The following is a 20497-nucleotide window of genomic DNA, read 5'->3' as shown; positions in this document are numbered from 1 at the left end:
TTTTGAACACTTTATATAAATAAAAAAATACTTAAATGAACCTATTAATAAAGATTTCCAGCAGGGCTTCTTGTTCTTTATTACCCAAACATAATTTGCATAAATGTGAATCTGATCAGCAGTATGACACTGGCTGACTCTGGTGTTCCTGCTCAATCCAAACGAAATTCGAATTACAGTAGAAATTATAACAAATACTTTTTCATGTAATGTGCAAGAACAGCTGCATGACACAATAAGATTTGCTGGAACATCTCATCGTAATACATGGCCCAGTTATGAACAGAAAACAAATCCATGCTGCAAAAAGAAGCATACACATCAAGGGAAAAAACATTTGCATACAACAAAAAGAATCAGCTTGTTTTAGATCACTAGAACAAAATGGAGCATAACTTTTTTAATTGTAATTCCAAACAAGACAAGTTGAACCTGCTGTTTAACAGCTTCATTGGTGTTAAATAACATCAAACTTCAAGTTCAATGCTAGTTTGTTTAGAGGCGGCAAATCCAATGACGTTTGGCAAATCACCAGTGCACCAAAGTTGCCACGATGAGAACAAAGTTCTCACTCTTGCATTGTTTTTTTTTTTTTTTTTTTTACAAAGTGCCGTTTATCTGAATCCATTTTTATGTCTACATGCTTGATTTCTCAACGTGGTTTACAAGGCAATCCATTAATTGATGTGCTCCTGCTTTCCAGCAAAGGCAAAACTTTATTTTTATTCATCTCCACCCGTTTCGTTTGCTTCTGAAGAGCTCTGGGTTCTTGAGGAATCTTTCATCTGAGCGTCCGGTCTAGTACCATTTTTGAAACCAACTCAAATCTGGAATCATAATACTTTGCGTGCAACACAACATTATAAACACTGTCATCTGTCACGGTTGATAAACGGTCTATAAAATAGAAATTTCATCCCTAAAGCTCTCATGCTGTTCAATGCACTTTCTTCTCTTTTCACAATTTAACATATTCTACAATTAAAGTTACAAAACCAATCTATCTGTTGTCTTTTTTTGTATTTTTGCATTTTATGCCAAACACGACACACGTGTAATATGGTAAATGAAATTTCCAATGGAGTTACATCTAAATCGGAATATGTTTACATAGCAATCTGATGCACATGCTCTTAATACACAAATGCACACAAACTCTCACATACTTCCCACGTTTGAACAGAAACGCACTCTCTGAGCTGCTGCGCGTCTGAATAATCATTTCCTCAGATCAAAGAGACTTAATTCTGACGTCAAATAAATAACGGATTCCGTTGTGTGCAAACATATGCAAAGTAATTCATCCGCACATTCCTCCTAACAGGAAGAGCAGCAGAGCGTCATTGTCATACGGATGGGCACAAGTGAACAAACAATTACAAAAAGCTTCCAGTTTTTGGCGGCATCCTATCCAGAGACCACTAATTGTGTCATGAAACGTTTTTCTCTGGAAAACAAAAAGACATGTGGAATTAAAATCTCACATTATACCTAAAATTGAACATTTAAACTTCAGAAAGTGAAGTTTTGAAATGTAATTTAAAGGTTAAATCCTTTAAAGGGATAGTTCACCCAAAAATGAACATTCTGTCATTAATAACTAACACTCATGTCGATCCAAACCGGTAAGACCTTGCTAGGTTTAATATCCTTGCTGTCTATGGAGGGTCAGAGAGCTCTCGGATTTCATCAAAAATATCTTAATTTGTGTTTCGAAGATGAACGAAAGTCTTACAGGTTTGGAGCGACATGAGGGTGAGTAATTGATGACAGAATTTTCATTTTTGGGTTAAGTATCGTTTTCAAATTTAAAAGGATCTTGACTTTCGTTTTTCTGTGGACATGTACCTCTATGCGTGTGTATTTTGGGTGGTCCTGTGAATCCCGTGCGCGCTCTGTGGCGATGTAAACTGTCTAGGATGCTTTCGGCCAATCGCTGCACGTCGCCGTGGGTTTTGGGATGTGACCTCACTGCCTCCAGCTGCTGCAGTCCTCCCTCCTCCAGTAGCATGCTGCAGTACCGCCCCGCTGCATTCATGATGGCAATACAGGAAATCAAATTCACAACACAGAAAGTGTCTGGGCTCAGAGTGTGTTGGGTTTATAGTGCTGATCTCACCATTCTTGCTGCAGACGTGCTGCATGGCCCATGCGGCCCACAGCTGGACTCCAGGGGTCTGGAAGCACTTCAGTAAAGGGAAGAAAGGGTTGAACGACCTGGAGAAGACAAACAGAGATGTACACTAAACACTTTATTTCTTTGTAATACAATAAATCATTTTCTTTCTAGTGCATGGCCAAGTAGAAGAGGGGTCTATACAAGCATTAAACTGAAACTATCAAAAGCAAGACCTCCTTAATGTGACTGAACACCAGTCATGTCAAACAACCAGTGTTAATTTCGTTGACTAAATATTTTCGTCATTATTTTCGTCACGAATATATTTTTGCGGACGAAAACGAAACGAGAACTAAAATAGAAGGCACTGATGGAGACTAAAACTATGACTAAATTGATTGACATTATCGTCAACGAATAAAGGACGAGACGAAAATAGACTGTGACGAAAATCAAATCAGCAGACGGGAGAGATGCGAGGAATGAACAAAGAAAGACCCGGCAAAACATAACAGGCGAGACTGCATTAGAGAAGAGAACCAATCCGAGCCTGACTTATTGAGACGTGAAGCGAAGGTCTTCAGTTTTTAAATGAGCTCCCGGGAAGACGGCATTCGAAGAGGTGATGTCTAAAAGAGCGACAAAATGTCCACAGCTCACTTCACGTTTGACGACGAACAAAACAAAACAAACTGTAAAGCACGCGGAGCGCTCATTCGTGGCAAGAACACAACCAATTTGAAAAGACATTTACAGACGAGCCACCCGGACATTTTCTCAAATGTAATTTCACAACGATGTTCTTTTGTTTATTGAGCTAAGCAAAAGTGGAATACTGCAGTGCGTAGATGTTGTAGCATTAAATATTACGAACTGAAAAGTACTGTAAAATAGCCCCTTCTTCAAGTTAGATGAGAGCACAATACTAATACATAATATCATGATAAATACATTTGATTAATACTAATGTTTTGTATATTTTATAATGTTCTACTTGTTGACAATATCACAAATATTTCTATATTAGTCATGTGAAACATGAATGTTCACATCCTATCATTATACATACAAATCTAGCAGTATTGTAGTATTTAAAACATACAATATTGCTAGACAAATGAATACCTTATAAAATCTTGTTACTTTTTTTTATCCACCTAGCTGCCAACTTATTAAATATTTACTTTAAATGTATGCACTTATTGTTCAGCTCAGCTGTAAGCTTTAAGGTCCTGGACCTAACTTTATTTTTCTTTTATTGATGGTCAATTGGCAGCTAGTTATTGTTTACATTATCATGACAGTGTTTGTTGCTGCATAAAAGCTTTTGAATCGAAATAAAGACACAGTTGTGTTGAAATAAAGTTGAATTTGTGTTTTATATATTTTGGTTAAGTTTGTTTCCTATACCAGCTGTAAAAAAATGTCTAGTAAATCTGTTATTGATTTTAGTCTTATTTTAGTCGACTAAAATACCAAGCAATTTTAGTCGACTAAAACACCAAGCAATTTTAGTCGACTAAAATAAGACTAAAATTAAAACAAATCAGATGACTAAAACTTGACTAAAACTAAAAAGAATTATAGTCAAAAGACTAAGACTAAAACTAAATTAAAATTTCGTGTCAAAATTAACACTGCAAACAACTAATTTTTTTTTTTTTTTTTTTTTTTATGGAAATAAAGCTGAAATAAAACAAACAGTACATATTAGATGAAAAACAAACTGAAAATTAATAATGTTGAAAAACAGAAAAAAAAAATGTAAATTTAATAAGGGGAAAAAAAACAGTGGAAACAATCATTAAAACAAACTAAAAAAAAAAAAGAAGGCGCACATTAATTTTAGTTTTGTTTATTAAGAAATGAAAATGAAAACTGAACATATAATTAATAATAGAAATTAAAAAAAAAAACACTGCTAAACACAACCAGTATTGTCAATGTTTAAGTTAACTTTAAAGTTAATTGCAAACTTCTTTTTAACTTGTTGCCATTATTTATTACTTTATTTTTAATAAACATTTTATGCATTTTACATATTTAACTGCATATATTAATTTTTTTTTCAATGTTTATTTATATATATACACAAACCTGTACTGTAAGTAAAAATTGTTTAATGTAATAAAATAGGAAAAAACTGCTCATATATTATTAACTTTATTCCTGTGGTTCCCTTAAAAAAAAAAAAAAAAGAATCATAATTCATGTTTATCTTATAATATACTGTTTTTAAGGACTTAATTCTTTACCCAAATTCTCAGTTACAATTTTTAGGGCACTGTTTTAATGGTTTAAATAAATACTGATAATTAAAAACAGTGTTTAATTATTGAATTCAAAGCTTTAATAATTTATCGCTATTTTAACAATAATAATGCTCTATGAAGTGACCAAAACCAGACCGGACACACCCCTTCAGTGCTCTACCCTGTTTCTCATCTCTCACCTGTACGCTACCATCTCACATTCGGGCGCTGGCCACTTCAGAATCACCGAATGCTGCGAGAGTGAGATACATAACGATTAAACCATTTATAATCATACCCAAACAATTAATACTTGTGTGTGCGCAAACACGCACCAGTTGCTCCAGCAGCGTGGTCCTGAGCGACAGGTCGAGGGTCCACACCTTCTCGCCCCGTGATGTGAGGTGTGCCAAGATGCCTGCGGCAAAATAACTGACCTCCACCTCTGGACTGTTCAGCAGAGAGCGGATGTGCTCCAGAAAACTCTCAACCATCAGCTCACCGTGCAACTCCCCAACCTCGGCGATGTTATTCTGAATACAATGGAAACAATCACACAAAACATTCAGAACTAGACAGCAACAACAGCACAGGGGACCACAGCTCCAAAAATACAACTGAATGCAAAGTGAAATGGTCTCATTATACTTTCTAACTAAGGGAAGCTATTAGCATAATCCCTCAGCAGTGCTTCCTTTGACACGAGAAGGCGTTTTATCAGTGCTGCCCACAGCTTCAGAATCACTCACCTCAACTCAGTTTCATGTATTTCTCTCGTCAGTGCATAACCAGCACAGAATTATTAGAATTATTAATGCTACATATGCTGCCAAAATATTTTATGCATGCACACACACAAACACACGTTCGAATGCTTTGGATTAAAGAAAAAAAAAATACAAGGCTGCATATAATTGATCAAGTCCAAAATAACTGCAATATTGTGAAATATAATATAATATAAATCTATTTTAATATGCAATGTATTGCTGAATGTTCAGCATCATTACTCCAGTCTTCTGTGTCACTCCAGAAATCATTCTTATATGCTCATTTAATGCTCAAGAAACATTTCTTATTTTTAGCGATGTTGAGTTTTAATAATACATTTTTTTGTTCATAATTCATTCAATAGAACAGCATCTTTAAGGAAGCATCTTTGTCACTTCTGGTCAATTTATGAATCCCTGCAGTATGAAAGTTATGAATATATACACAGTAAAACTAAAAATGATTCAGACACCAGATATAATTTTTGATATTTATTTACTAGTGGGTGCAGGACACAATATGTAAGTTTATGGAAATCCTCACTAATATAAATGTATATGACACATTTAAGTAAGTGAGGATAGTAAAATAAAGTAAACGGTGATATATTATTATACCCAACAATTCTTCACAGAGTGGACTACCAGTAACATGTATAAAAATGATTCAGACACATTGACCAAGTGTTTTTTTGTTTAATTGCTAAGAGAGTCTAACAGAAAGATGGTATTATCCAGATGCATTTCTTCTGACAAATTGCTGTGTGTGTTTATGTGCGCTTATAATTTAAGGTTCAAATCAGTTTTTGAATCCCACATTCCCAGTGTCAACCTTTGACCCCCACTGTATAGATTATTTCTTACCAGTAAACCCAGGACTTTCTGTTGAATGGATGACTCTGATGGAAAGGACTGGAAAAAGAGACATTTTGAGATGAGAATACAAGGCAGGTTTTTAACAAATAACTGTTGCGTTCTCCTGAGAAGTGTTTACCTCGAGTACTTTGATGAAGAGCTCTAGTCCCTGGTTCTCTATGAAGTGTCTGCAGGTGGTAGGAGATTCATCCGTGAGGTTCCACAGAGCGCTGAGTGTGAACTTCAACGTGGCATCCACGATACCCTGACACGTTTTCTGCCGCACTATGTGCAGGAGTTGCTGTGATGTGAAGAGTGAGAGAGAGGGAAGTATCCACTATTCCTTCCATTCAAGTGTTACAAATGTTAAGCATTAAATCTGAGAGGAAAAACAACAACTTACCTTTACAATGAAAAGCTCAGCTCCTAATTGTGCAGTTTGCTCAGTGGACAACTAAGAAACACACACAAAGAGCCATCATGAAGCCAGATTAATTTACTCTTGTCCAGTTGCACCTGGAGTGCTTCTCAAACCACCTCCTGAAGTGATTGGGGAGATCCCTCGTGAATGTGTTTCAGAGGGCATTAAAACTATCTATTAATCCATTTCACACACACAGTCTTTACTCGTAAATTACCAGTAAAAAATCATGTGTGAACAGAACCTTTTTAAAAATACCAGTAAATCAGTTCTGGTAATTAACCAGAAAGGGAAGTTGTAACAACACCAGTAAATTTCCAGTATGATGCTGTGTGTGAACACACAAAGATGATCACCGGTATGAGAATGTACGGAGTCAGATCCCACTGACGAATGAAGTCTGCTTTGGGCCAATCATAAAGTTCTCACGGAGGTGACGTGATTACTCTGAGCTGTTTACAGTTAGCTCTGCTGCTTTTTATTCGTTTTTCTTTGTAAATATGCACAGCTTTGTTCCGTTCATATGTGCTGAAGGTCTGCAGTTGGATACTACGTGTGTCTCGTGTTTATGACAGTGTTCCTGTAGCTCAATTGGTAGAGCACTGCGCAAGGTTGGGGGTTAGATTCCCGGGGAACACGTGATATGTAAAAATTGATAGCCTGAAGTCGCTTTGGATAAAAGCATCTGCTAAATGCATTAATTGATTAATTTAATTTTATTTATTTTATTTATAACAGCAAAAACACATTCTGTTTGATCCCTTATGTCTGTCAATCAGGCTTTAAAAAGGTTTTCAAACTGGACAGATGAGAGTAAAACTAAAGCGCTTCAACGGAGCAGCTTTTTATCATAATTCCCGATGACTGACATCACAGAATTTACTGGTATTTGAAAAAGTGAAAGTTGTGACATTTGCCAAGTATGCCAGATTGCCATTATTTGTTTGAATTTACCGTTAAAGTAATTCTGGTCATTTTAGGGTAGTTTACTGGGATTGGTGTGTGAAGAGGGCCATTAATAGCCACCCAATCAAAGAAAACACAAGAAGTGTTAAGTGTAAGTAGGCCCCTAGAAAACCAACTATGCTTTTCTTTCAAACCTGGGCTCCAGACTAACATTTGAGAGCAGTGACACCAGCGACATTAAATTCTGTAGATGGTGGCACCAGGAGTAGGTTTGGTAGTGCTGGGGTGGTGTGGGGGGTATTCAGAATAAAGATCATTTAATCAAAGAGGTTTTCTTGTTTTGCATTGATAAGTGTGGTTACTAATGATATTTAAGGTTAATTTCTTGTTTATTTTTATTGGTTTATACAGATTTGAGAGTAAAGCACTTAGCTTGAGTTAAGATGCATTCAAAACGTACTTTTATTAACAACCGTAACCGGTGCAAAATCTACTTTTTATAAACAGAAAATGTATATATTCCACTCTTATTAAATGTACCATTATTCTTCTAGCATATGGAACTGACCAACTTCACTGATTATGTGTGATATAGCAGCAAATTGAAGAAAAGTTCGTGACTTATTACTTCTTACACAAGAAACGTTTACAATTCGGACAAAATCTGATTTCCTGATGATTTTGTATTTTAGTGATTTTAGCATTTCAAAATATGGAGAAAAAGTGGAAATGAATGACTAATAAGCCAGTAAGTGCTCCTCTGCTGCTGTCTACTGGTTATAATTGTGATTTGATGTATTTTTTATTTTTATTTTACATAAGTGTTTGTTTTTACCACAAGGTATATTTTGTTAATCCCTTTAAAAATAACATTCAAACTGGATCATTTTTGAGCTTTAAAATGCTGGAAATAGCTGTGTAGAATGCTTGAAAATCATTAAAAATTGCATGAATTTCTGTCTCAAGAGGTTGTACAAACCCTGAAATGAATGATGTAATGCATTCAAATATTTCTACCACAACACCATGGTTACAGTTAGCCTTGCTGCTTTGCGTTGCGTAGCGTTTCGGGCTGATAAACGGTCCACGCTGCACAGCTGCCATTTGATGTTTGAACTTTACTTATGAGTTGAACAACCTCTCACAACAATTAGTTGCACCGGCAGAAAAAATGGTCGCAGTTTGGAGCCCTGCAAACATACTTTTATAATTAGCTTTTTGTGGACAGATTCAGACATTCATTTTCAGAGATTAACAACCAATGCTGTGTGACTGCCCCTAGGGGGCGACAATTATTTAGGGGCCTTTCATCTGATATGTTTTGCATGTGATTGTGTCTTTTCACACAGCTATTTCTCATTCAGACAAAGCTCTCCTCTAAACCTTTAATGCTTCTATATACCAGTGTGCTCGCTGATGATAGGCTAACCTCTCTGCATGTGAAATATGTAACAAGTGTATTAAAAGGGCATTTATATAATCACATAATCAATGTATAAATGTCAATTATATGCTGATAGACTCAAGGTGCCTCCCAAATCACATACTTGTGCACTATTCTAAGATGCTAGTGCAAGTAGTGCATTCACACAGAAAAGTCCCCCCCAAAAAAGTGCACTTTAAATACCCAGATGATGCACTTAAAGGGGGGGTGAAATGCTCGTTTTCACTCAATATCCTGTTAATCTTGAGTACCTATAGAGTAGTACTGCATCCTTCATAACTCCAAAAAGTCTTTAGTTTTATTATATTCATAAGAGAAAGATAGTCTGTACCGATTTTTCCCGGAAAAACACGAGCGCCTGGAGGCGTGACGTGTGGGCGGAGCTAAAGAATCACGAGCGCCAGTTGCGTTGAGAGCGTTTGGAAGCTGTGACAGCTGTGAAGGCTGAAACTGAACGAGAGCAGCAGCTGGGCTCGAACCCAGGTCTCCGATGGGAGGCGGACGCACTAACAAGGAGACAGAGATATTTACTCACCGCCTGTGGTTCCAACACACAATCATGACCCTTTTTCGTTGGGATTGCATCATCCTTAAGAAATAAACGATACGCAAATCCGTCGTCAAACTGGGCTTTGTTTGTAAAACAAGATTTTAGAAATGCAGGGAACAAACACAAACACTTGCACAACTCCGTTGATGCTCTGTAAAAATAAACTCCATCCACTGGTCCCTTAATGCGGTTTTTTTTTGGTAATCTGTGCAGGGTTGTCTTGCCCTGGCAACCAAAAATACACTTCCTTTGTGACATTTCGCGACGCTCTCGCTCTGATCACTGAATGCCTCTGCTCTCAGTGCTGTGCTATACGGGAGAGCGCGCTCTTCCGGCAGAAGTGCACTCAGGACCCATATAAGGAAATTCCGCTCCATCTAACGTCACACAGAGCCATACTCGAAAAAAACTTTCCGAAACTTGTGACAAACCGGAAGAGGTATTTTTGGAACAGAAATACTCCTTCAAACGTACAACTTAATTTTTTAAACTTTGTCCATGTTTAGCATGGGAATCCAACTCTTTAACAGTGTAAAAAACTCAGTATGCATGAAATAGCATTTCACCCCCCCTTTAAATAACAGAAAAACGAATGGCGCTATCATACAAATGGTGCAATGCGGCTCAAGCGCTTTTGCTAGTTTCAGCCTGACGCAGTTCTCATTTTCTCGTCCTGCACCACGTTGTTTAAATAGTAAATGCATTTGTGCCCATGGGCGTGCTGGTCTAAAAATTAGGTGTGTTCAGGTGCACTATTGGTGCGTTGCTATTTTGAGGAACTGAAAATAGACTGTACCATTGACTAACTCAAACCTGGTCTAAAGTTTGGCACAATATATTATTATAATATTTTTTTTGTCATTTAAATACCGTGTTAGTAATATGTGCTTATAGGCAGGTGCACAACATGCGTACACTTATTACACACACAGGGATGCACAGCAGCACACAAACATTTTTAAAAATTAAAAATTACATTCCGCCATGTAAATAGCAAACCTAACATGACGCATGCGCAACTGGCTTTTAAAGGGGATGGGAGATGAGACTCTGATTGGTTTATTGCACGTTACACCCAAAAGACACCCATTACTCATTAAGAGAATAGGGACAACCCGTTTAGACCATGCAGTGACTGTTTCCCCTCCTTAAACTAGCAAAATTGGATTCGGACTCACCCTGAGTACATCTGCGCCGTGCGCTTTAGACCATACGCTCAGATCATTAAAATAGGGCCTTAAGTGCGGAAACTTCATGCACTCAACTTTCACAGCTTTAATCACGTTGCGAAGGGGAGGGGCTATCAGACTCCGACTATTTATGACAAATTAACCTAATAAAATTCATAAACCATATGGTAAACAAGTGCATAGTGTATACCGCGTCATTTGAAACACACTTTCACGATTCTGACGATGTAATTTTTTTAAAATAAGCCTTTTTCACAGATGGTTTTCAATGAAGGGGAAGAGGGCTTTATGTTATCAACATTAAAGAAACTTTTTATTCAGAATAAAATCTAATTCGGCCCATGACAGCAGCACAGATAAACTCCTCTGATCGCTGCAGACATGACACAAGAACAATCTGCCCATCTCCGTTCTGTCACACTGCATTTCACGATGCATCACAGCGATAGAATGTTCTGAACCTTTTGTGGGAGTCTCCCAGCTTCCGTTTCCTCTCAGACTGCAGCTGCTTACCTTGGCAGCGAGGATGGAGATAATAGCCACAGCCATCCTCTGCATGTTCTGATCCTCGTGGTTACACAGCCACTGCATGACCAGCTTGGCAGCTTCGAACCTGACCGAACAAATGTCATAATAGATTCACATAATCATAATAGATTATATCTGATAATCTTTTCCATCTAAAATATTAGGCTTAGATTATTTTAGAAATATAGTAAACAGTCATGAGTAGGTGTGTTTAAATTGGACTTATGCATTTACAAAACGGAACTGTTTTTCTGCGTTCTGACTGGCTGACACGAGTTTAAAGTTCACATACTCCACATTATTATTTTGAAAATACTTTTTAATAATACTTATATTCAGCAAGGATAAATCATCCAAAGAGACTATAATTAAACTTAAACTATTTATTAATTAGCAAAAACATTTTTTTCCAATATTACTGTTTTTCCTGTACTATTAGTTATTGCATAAAATAAATTCAGCCTTGGCGAGCAAAAAACTTAACCTCTAACATTTGAAGAGTAGTTTCATAAAGAAACAAAAATCAAATAAGAAAAGAGCAACAGATGATCACTGGTCATGCAAAACAGATGAAAATACCATGCATATTTAGACTTGTTTTTCTTTAAAATAATTTGAAATCATTTGATTATGTATTGATATTACCTGAGCATTATTAGCAGCTTGACAAAAACTAAAGCGAGTGATTTATTATTGCCACATTTTTAAGTAGAAATGAAAAGTACCTGTTGAAGGGAACCTCCTGCAAGATTCGATCGCTGCATAGAGACAGCAGGCAGTTCTTCTGCAGCTGGAAAAAAACAATCAACAGAACAGCTGTTTACTGGGAACTCTGAACTGGCAACAGTAAAATCTGTTCCTCGTTCTTAAAATGATGCACTGTATGAATGTTCTGAATGAATGTTCTGAATGTTCATGTAAAATAAAAATGTTGAATGTTCTCAGGAAGAACAAAAGCTTATTGTGTGAAAAGTCTACTTCCTGTAGAGGTGACCCAATCATGCTACCAAGTGAAAGTGACCCGACTACATAAAATATATTTATCTTATCATACAATCTATTTCATTAATCCACTGAGGGAAACAATTTGAGCCAAACAATACTGAAATATTCATAATATTCTAGTGATGATTTTGCTTGCAACGTAAAAGCAACATATTAAATACTGCAGTAATTTTAATGCATTTAGTTTATCTATCAATTTTTCCTAAATGCTATTATATTAGTTCAATGTTTAGACGCTTAACTTCAGTAGTGAAAAGAGAATCTGAATTAAGTGTTATTTTAGTACTAAATTAAATTAATTTAAATTTTTTTATTTAATTTAATTTAATTTGAGTATTATTTATATAATAATAATCTAAAGATTTTGAATTAGCGTTAATTTGTACATTTTCAATTCAAGTTTTTTTTTCTTAGCTTTATTTCAGTTTTAGTAATTTCAGAATTCAATTTAAACTTAATTTAGCATCATATCAAATGTTTTTTTTTTCATTTAATATTTACATAACAGAAAAGTTTTTTTTAATATTATATGCATTTTTTTTAACAATAACACTGGTTTGAATAGGTAAGGTTGATTTATTCCCTGTGCAAACTGTCCATTTTAACAAATGAATTCGGTTCTAAATAATTTCGGAATGAACCATTTTGTTTTAATAAAAATATAAACATACATAACTATATTAAATAATACATAGTATAAAATACAAAAACTGCTCTATATTATAAAGCATCAATGCATTCATGCATAGTAAAATAAATTAGTAAATGCTATTCTTCCTTGGGCTTGAATCATGTTTTTCTTATTATAAACTAGATTTAAAGTGGATGTAATGTTTTGCATTAAACATTTTAAATATTTGGCAATAGAATTAGAGCAATTTTTTTATTATTAAACATGAAGAGCAAAAAATGCATTAACTGTACTCTGCTATACTGTAATTTGATTTCAGTCGTGATGGGCAGTTTTTATCTGATGTTTTCATGTACCTGCTGGTGGTTGGGGAAGGTCTTCATGGCTTCGAGCAGCAGCTGTGTGATGTTCCCCAGGAGTCGCACAGGGATCCCAAAGGCCAGTTCCTGTTTGGTGAGGTTGAACACACAGGCACTGGCTGCCAGCTGCACGTTCAGTGTGGCCGGATGATTCTTCATCCCCAGCGCTACCAACTGCAGATGGACAGAGCAGATCGATATGAAGAAACACCGTGACCTTTGATTCATCACTCAGTCTTTGCGAGGATGCATACCTTCAGGATGTCAGGCCTTGGTTTCTCTATGGCATGAGTGAGGCTGAAGAGGTGGAAGAGAGCTTCTCTGACAAACCCCTCTCGCTCACTGTATCTTCTCAACGCCTCACAGATCTGGGTCTCATTGGCCTCTCCAGTCACCTGAAAAACAGAACAAAAATCATGAACTTACAATCACCTACTACATCTAAAAGAAGCAACGGGTAATTATGTTGCATTTTTCAAAACATCTTGCTGTTGCATCTGAGCACCTACCTTTAAGCTGCCCTCACCAGAGAGGAAGTCAGAGAATCCGGCATCGGTGGCCAGCAGACCAACGAATGTCATGCCCGGTCTGGCCTCCACGAAAGCCCTGACCGCTGCATCGGTCACCAGCTTACGGCCAGACACGTCCAGAGACAGCAGCTGGGGCAGGATGCCAGGAGTCTCCAGCAGCTGCCGCGCCACGTCCGATGTGAACTGCTTATCGTCTGAGATGTCCAGGTGCTGTAAACCTTCCAGCTGGACACACAGAAAAATCACGTGCATACAATCACAGGCATTATGATCAACTTTCTGGCTAGTGAGACAAATTTAAGTCAAAACTAATTTTCTGCTATTTACTCTAAAATAGATTTTAAATGCAATTCAAACCTATGATGACTTGATATTTTCCATTTTCCATTTCTTTCTTTATTATCTATCATCCATCCATCTATCAATCTAAAACTGCTTCATTGCCTAATAATATGAATAAAATAATTTAATAAAAAGATAAAAGCTTGTTGGTTTAATCACTGAATATTAAGTCAAATTAGAATAGTTATTTTAAAATTATACAAAAAAAAAATAATAATAATAAAAATAAAAAACTTCTACTTCCGAGCTTCTTGACTGTATTAGGGTCATTAAATCACTGAAAATATTAGAAAATTTGACATATTTATGAAACATAAGTATTGGTTAGTTTGTAAAATGTCCTTAAAAACATGATATTTAATAAAATATCATGAATTATTAATGTATTAAATGTACTAGTGACAATTTTGCTTGTGATGTGAAAACAACATAAATATCGTAGTGATTTTAATCTGTTTTTTCAAAATGCCCTAGAAGAGTCATGTTAAGATGCACAACTTAAGTAGTAAAAAGAGCGTTTGAGTAAGTTTTATTTGAATGATATTTATATATTAATATTTAGCATTTGCTTCATTTAAAATTTAATTCAAGTTTGTCCCTAAAAACTTCCACGATATTAATAAATTAATAATTCATGATATTTAAAAATACTTAAAACATGTATTTAAAGATACAAGAGAAATATCATCTTGATTTGACAGTTATCTCACATGACATATCAATTACCGTATTTTCCGGAAGTCACACTTTTTTTATAGTTTGGCTGGTCCTGTGACTTAATTAATTTGACAAGAACCAAGAGAAATGAACCAAGAGAAATCATTACCGTCTCCAGCTGCCAGAGGGCGCTCTATGCTGCCAGAGATGCTGCTCAGTGCTCCTGTAGTCTACACTGAAAACATAGAGCGCCCTCTCGTGGCTGTAGATGGTAATGTTTTCTCTTGGTTCTTGGTTCTAGATAAATGCGACGTATTTTTGGACTGATAGGACTTCTAGTCCGAAAAATACGGTACACATGCCTTTGTTTCTTGAAAGCTACAAAAACGACCTCAGCATTAAAACCGATGAAGAGCTGACCTGACTGAGCACAGCTAGCAATTGAGCGGTGGTCATCTCCAGCCTCTTGAGCTGGTGCATGGTGAGATAGCGCAGCCTGCTCCTCAAGCCCAGGAGCGGGGTCAGGTTCGTCACTGAGGTGTTGGAGATATCCAGACTCTCCAGGCGAGGCAGCGTGCACACGTCCACCAAGCCCGAGTCGTAGAAGTCCACGCTGGACACGCTGAGCGCACGCAGCCCTTGCATGGCACTGAAACAGCGACGGCTGGGCTCCTCCAGAGAAGACATGGTCAGGCCGTTCAGGACGAGCAGCTGCAGACTCTCCTGCAAGGTTTTATTGGATGATAAAACTCGAAGGATGTCGGCAATGGTGAGGTCTGCGTTGACCCGAGAAGCGTCTAGCTCCACGAGGCGGTGCGGGCAGAGGGCACGCTGGAAGGCCTCGGCGGAGATGCGCGCCGTGCGGATGCAGGCGTGACGCAACCGGAACTGCTGGCAGCTTCGGAAGATTCCCACTGTGCTGTCATTCAATAGGCCTGTGAAAGAAACATTATTCTCAATCTTTTTAGTATAAATTCATTCATTTCGTCTGAGCCGGAAATACAGCTAAGTTTAATTTCCAGCTTCTGTACCCCTCTCAGTTCTGTGTGGTTCCAAAAATATAACTTTATAAAGAAATTAAAAAAACATGTTAGTTTAATTTCATAACACTCAATATATTAGGGCCCCATTTAAACTGAAATTTAACACTGTTGTACACTCTTGCTAATGTTATTTTCAGTATAGTAAAACTGAACAGGGACTTTAAAAAGTATTTATATTACATATATAAATATATATACACAAATGCACACACAAATACACACACATACATACAGCAGGTAATATACACTGAACAAAATTATAAAAGCAACACTTTTGTTTTTGCCTCCATTTTTCACTAGCTGAACTCAAAGATCGAAGACTTTTTCTATGTACTCAAAAAGCCTAATTCTCTCAAATATTGTTCACCAATCTGTCTAAATCTGTGAAGTGGACCAATCTAATCAGCATCTTGATATGCCACACCTGTGAGGTGGATGGATTATCTCGGCAAAGGAGAAGTGCTCACCAACACAGATTTAGACAGATTTGTGAACAAGAGTGTACACCGAAAAAGTCTTAGATCTATGAATGTCGTGTTTATAATTTTGTACAGTGTAAATATTGAACTCGTCACCATTTTTCTCAGTAAATATTTTTCTAAAAGTGCTGTTGACATGGAATTTTCTCCCGATGTCGGTAACAACCAAAGTAATCCATCCATACAAAGGAAACAATACAATTCAGAAATTAAGTTCTGTGTAATAAAGTATAATGACACAGGGAAATAGTATTGAACGGGGAGGTGCAAAAAGGCATGGAAAGCCATGACACCAGCTGAAATCTATAAGAAATTAGAAGGCAATCCTGCCCCTAGTCATTGGAAATTTATATTAGTTGGCAATTTCATGTCAAATTTCACCTTTAGAAACATATTTACTGAGAAAATTGTGACATGTTCTTATTTAACCTGCTGTACACACACACACACACACACACACACACACACACAATTTAATAGAATCGTTTCAATGAGTTTGAACTAGAATTATTCAATTTCATTTTGGTCTGTTCCTTATGCAAAGTGATATGGCTAATGACTACGCTACGAACAACTTATACTGTTTATTCTACTTTTTTCCTAGGATGAGGGTGAATAAAGTTCAGTGTAACTTTAATAATAAACTCCAATTGTCGAGATCGTGTTTTGTTTTACTGATAAACATTAAAAGGTGAGTAATTGACTGAGTCTCTATTTTAAGATGGACTATATCTTTAGAAAACTACATAGAACACACAATCATTGTTCCATGTGCAGGAATGTCATCCTACGTTTGTGCAGGCTTCCTCAAAACACAGGACGCCTCGTACTCACCCTCAGTGGCCATCTTACAGAGCAGTTGGTCGGCCAGCTCCTGCGGGAAGACCAGCGGCTCACGGAAGGAGAGCGAGCCGTCATCACGCATCTCACAGAAGAGCTCCAGCCTGGAGCTCACCAGAGTCATGCACAGATCGGTCAGAGATGGCGGGGAAGCCTCGTCCTGCAACAACATCAGATCAGATCTCAACCCTCATACGCCTTTCTTTTCCTAGGTTTGGGAGGTTTCCTTTATTACACTGCTTAGGAAATCAATCCTCTGATGTATTATATTGTAAGTTATGACTAAGCTGAGTGCAAAACCAGTCTCTTAACTGGATAATAGATCTTTTTATGTATTTCAACTAGTCGAGGGGTTTTCAAACTGCAGTCTGGAGACCCACAGAGGACCACAGGGAACTGCTATATGGACGAGAGTATGTGGAATCACGTAGTGAAAAACCGTGTAAAATAAACGAAATAACTTGCCCTGCATATATAAATAGTGGTTACAATTTAAGAATTAGTTTCCACAATTTATTTATTTGTCCCTTCATTTTCTTTTAATGCAGACCACAATGTACTGATTCGTTCCCTCATTTAAATTAAATCAAATGAGTACAACATAGCCATGATTGACTAAAATGAAGGAACAGATTCTTAATTTGTGACCATGACTGAACTAAAATGAGGAAATTGAGAGAAAAAAAAGAGGGAACAAATTCTTTCATTCAGTACTGCAAAATAGATGTGCTGTCAAACGATTAATCACATCCAAAATAAATGTTTTTGTTTACATAATATATGTCTGTGTATATTTATTATGTGTATATATAAATACACACACATACAAGTATAAAACATTTTTATATATTAAATATATTTATATATGATTTAAATTATACAAATATAAATGTATACATGCAAATATTTTCAAAATATGCCCTATGTCTGTGTACTTGTATATAAACATATACACACACACACACATATACATATATACATACATACATGCATGCATATAATAAACAACTTATTTTGGATGTGATTAATCGTTTGACAGCTCTACAATAACAGTATGAAATGCAAGTATTTCTTAATGCTATTCTCATTTTGCAATGTAGTTGTTGGCTAATAATAAGATAATTTATAGTTATTATATTTGAGATGGCAAGATAATTTACTTTAGAAGTTACATATTACTTATTAATAATGTATATTTAGTATTTTTATTTTAGTCTTTTTTGTTACCCATAAATGCTATTATATACACTTTTCAGCTTATTTGGTCATGAACAATATTAAGTAATGTTATATCGCATAGAGATGAGCACACTAACATACTAGTTTTAATATATCTGACACAAAGATGATAATCTTCCGTGGCCACAATAAAGATATTTCGCACACGTCATGTGCAGGATGCCATAAATAACATAATAATAATAATAATAATAATACAATGAATTAAATAAATAAAAGTTAAATATAATAAAAGTTTAAACAAATACAATTACTTTAATTAAAATAAGTAAACTAAAATTTGATTTAAATAATGAAGCCAAAAGTTTTCCAAATATTTCAAACTGGTATAGTATACATTACACTGTATAATAATACATATTGGCAGCTACATATTTTCATTTGGGTCCCTCGCTTGAAGATTATCATGTTTTGTGGGCCGTAGGATCAAAAAATAAATAAATAAATAAATACTGAAATCCCTTCATGTAACGTTAGTCTACAAACTGACTGCTGGAGAAAGTGTTTGGAACAAATTGTGCTTTAAACCTTTAAAGGGTTTAAGTCTATAACCTGGCAGCTCCTAACTTGTGATCAGCACAATAAAGAACTGAGAAAACATCGTAGAGCAATGTCCTAGACAGTCAGTCATCTCTAATGAAGCACAATTAATGACCACCAACATGTTCCTACAAACCTCAAGAGTTGATTTACAGTACTTTGACATCCTGAGGAATGATACACAGTAGTGTGACATCTACAGTCTTACCACGGGCTCGAAGAGATGGATCATAACGGCCTCGAAACGAAAGAAACGCTCGTATTCAGCGTTTAATGGTTGAGGTGGAGATCAAGTACAATCCGACTGAAATGCTCTTAGCTTCTCAGCCATTAGCAGTCAAACATCGGTCTTCAAACATTTGCAGATCCTAACCGTCGGTCTTTAAAAGAGCACTGGCAGCTTTAAATCCACTGTAACCTCTGTTCGTCGTTTGCTTTGTTGTTTAGGGGATTTCTTCTTCTGCCGGAGAGTTCGTACGTACTCCGGTCATTACGTGCCGTCAGCCACTTTGACGTTTTTATGGCAGGAGGAAGCGGTAACGACGTCTTGACAGGTAACGTAAACAAGGCCGTCACACGGGAAACGGATCCGCGTCAGAGGAGGCGGGGCTGTGGGCGGGGCTTCAGAAGAGCAGCTTCTGCATGACAACAATACAGTTTTGTTTCCTAAATTTAGGATTCGTTTTTGTAAGTACATTTTATATCCATAAATGTTATGCTATACGTTATACAATTATAAAAATCTACATATACACACATTTACATTTCTAAATATTTTAATATTTCTGACATAAAAACAAATGACGATTTTCTGAATTTAGACAAAGTAAGATAATTGGGAATGACCTCCGAAAGATAAACTTTATATACGTATTACAGAGCATTAGTACAATTAGTACTGTATATTTTCTGTAACCCTGTATTCGGCAAAATACAGTATTTAAAGGTTTTATTTTGTGCTGTTCACACTGTAAATGTAGTATTGTCTGGTTAAAATAATTAGGTCTTAGATCATTTGTGATCTTTTGATATACAAGACACCAAGATTCTGGCAGAGATAGACATTTCATTGTAAATGACATTTTATTTATTCATAATTTAATTTAAATGTATTATTTTGTATACATAAATTATATTTTATGCTTTACGGAAATCTAAAATAGAGGTTGTGAACTACACTATAAAAAGAAAATACCGCTTTTATTTTATTTTTAATTCATGCCAAACAACACGAACAAATCTATTTGTGTATGAACTGTGTATGATTAACAAAAGATAAAGCCTACTGAATTGTGATGAATAAAAATAACGTTAAAATAATTTATAGCCTACATATTCTGACATGTCTTTTTTTTCAGAGAGATCAAAAAGCTTCAACACAAATACATTCTCAAAAAAAAAAAAAAAAAAAAAAAAAAAAAAAGATATCAGTTATCAGCGTGACCGGGAGAAGGATCCTGAAGGTCGTGGAGCGCTGTCCCTCTCGCGCGGTGCTGAACAGCGGAGTGACCGCCTTCATCCGTGTGTCTTGTGTTTGTTGTCACAGGCTGGCAGAGGTGGACAGATTATTTGGAGGGTGTGATGAAGAACTATGAGTCCACAGCACAGGTTCTCAAGCACAACTGCGAGATGAATGGCCATAGAGAGAGCTGCTATAAGCTCGGCGTTTACCATGTCACCGGCAAAGGTCAAGCCGGGTCGTATAGATGATAAAAGCTGAGAGTGATGGTTTTAAATTAAGCCATCTACTGAATCTGTTAAAGATAACTTAGAATGAGAGAGTTAGCAAATACTTAT

The 20497-nt window shown here is 36.3% G+C and overlaps 1 protein-coding gene across 1 annotated transcript; it reads right to left on the bottom strand.

Moving 5' to 3' along the window:
- Nucleotides 1-582: 582 nt before the first annotated feature.
- LOC113121154 (protein zyg-11 homolog) lies at nucleotides 583-19284 on the bottom strand. Its single transcript, XM_026291419.1, has 16 exons — nucleotides 18909-19284; nucleotides 16916-17081; nucleotides 14980-15494; nucleotides 13540-13785; nucleotides 13285-13425; nucleotides 13028-13204; nucleotides 11761-11825; nucleotides 11021-11120; nucleotides 6400-6450; nucleotides 6136-6297; nucleotides 6006-6053; nucleotides 4707-4904; nucleotides 4572-4624; nucleotides 2120-2217; nucleotides 1849-2028; nucleotides 583-1447 (listed from the first exon to the last, which is right to left on the bottom strand). Exons 1-16 carry the CDS (start codon nucleotides 18930-18932, stop codon nucleotides 1431-1433), a joined length of 2241 nt encoding a protein of 746 aa, XP_026147204.1. The 5' UTR covers nucleotides 18933-19284; the 3' UTR covers nucleotides 583-1430.
- Between the last annotated feature and the right edge of the window lie 1213 nt (nucleotides 19285-20497).

This window comes from Carassius auratus, chromosome 20 (genome assembly GCF_003368295.1).
Source record: "Carassius auratus strain Wakin chromosome 20, ASM336829v1, whole genome shotgun sequence".
Classification (NCBI taxonomy): domain Eukaryota; kingdom Metazoa; phylum Chordata; class Actinopteri; order Cypriniformes; family Cyprinidae; genus Carassius; species Carassius auratus.
The sequence above is the reverse complement of the archived record's forward strand: the minus strand, read 5'-3'. Positions and strand labels throughout refer to the sequence as shown.

Excerpts from the sequence above, each read along its gene's own strand:
- LOC113121154 (XM_026291419.1), bottom strand. The coding sequence starts at position 18,932 with ATGATCCATCTCTTCGAGCCCGTG. Across the intron at positions 13,786-14,979 it reads TGCTAGCTGTGCTCAGTCAG|CTGGAAGGTTTACAGCACCT; the intron begins GTCAGCTCTTCA and ends CTGTGTGTCCAG. Across the intron at positions 13,426-13,539 it reads CTGGTGAGGGCAGCTTAAAG|GTGACTGGAGAGGCCAATGA; the intron begins GTAGGTGCTCAG and ends TCTGTTTTTCAG.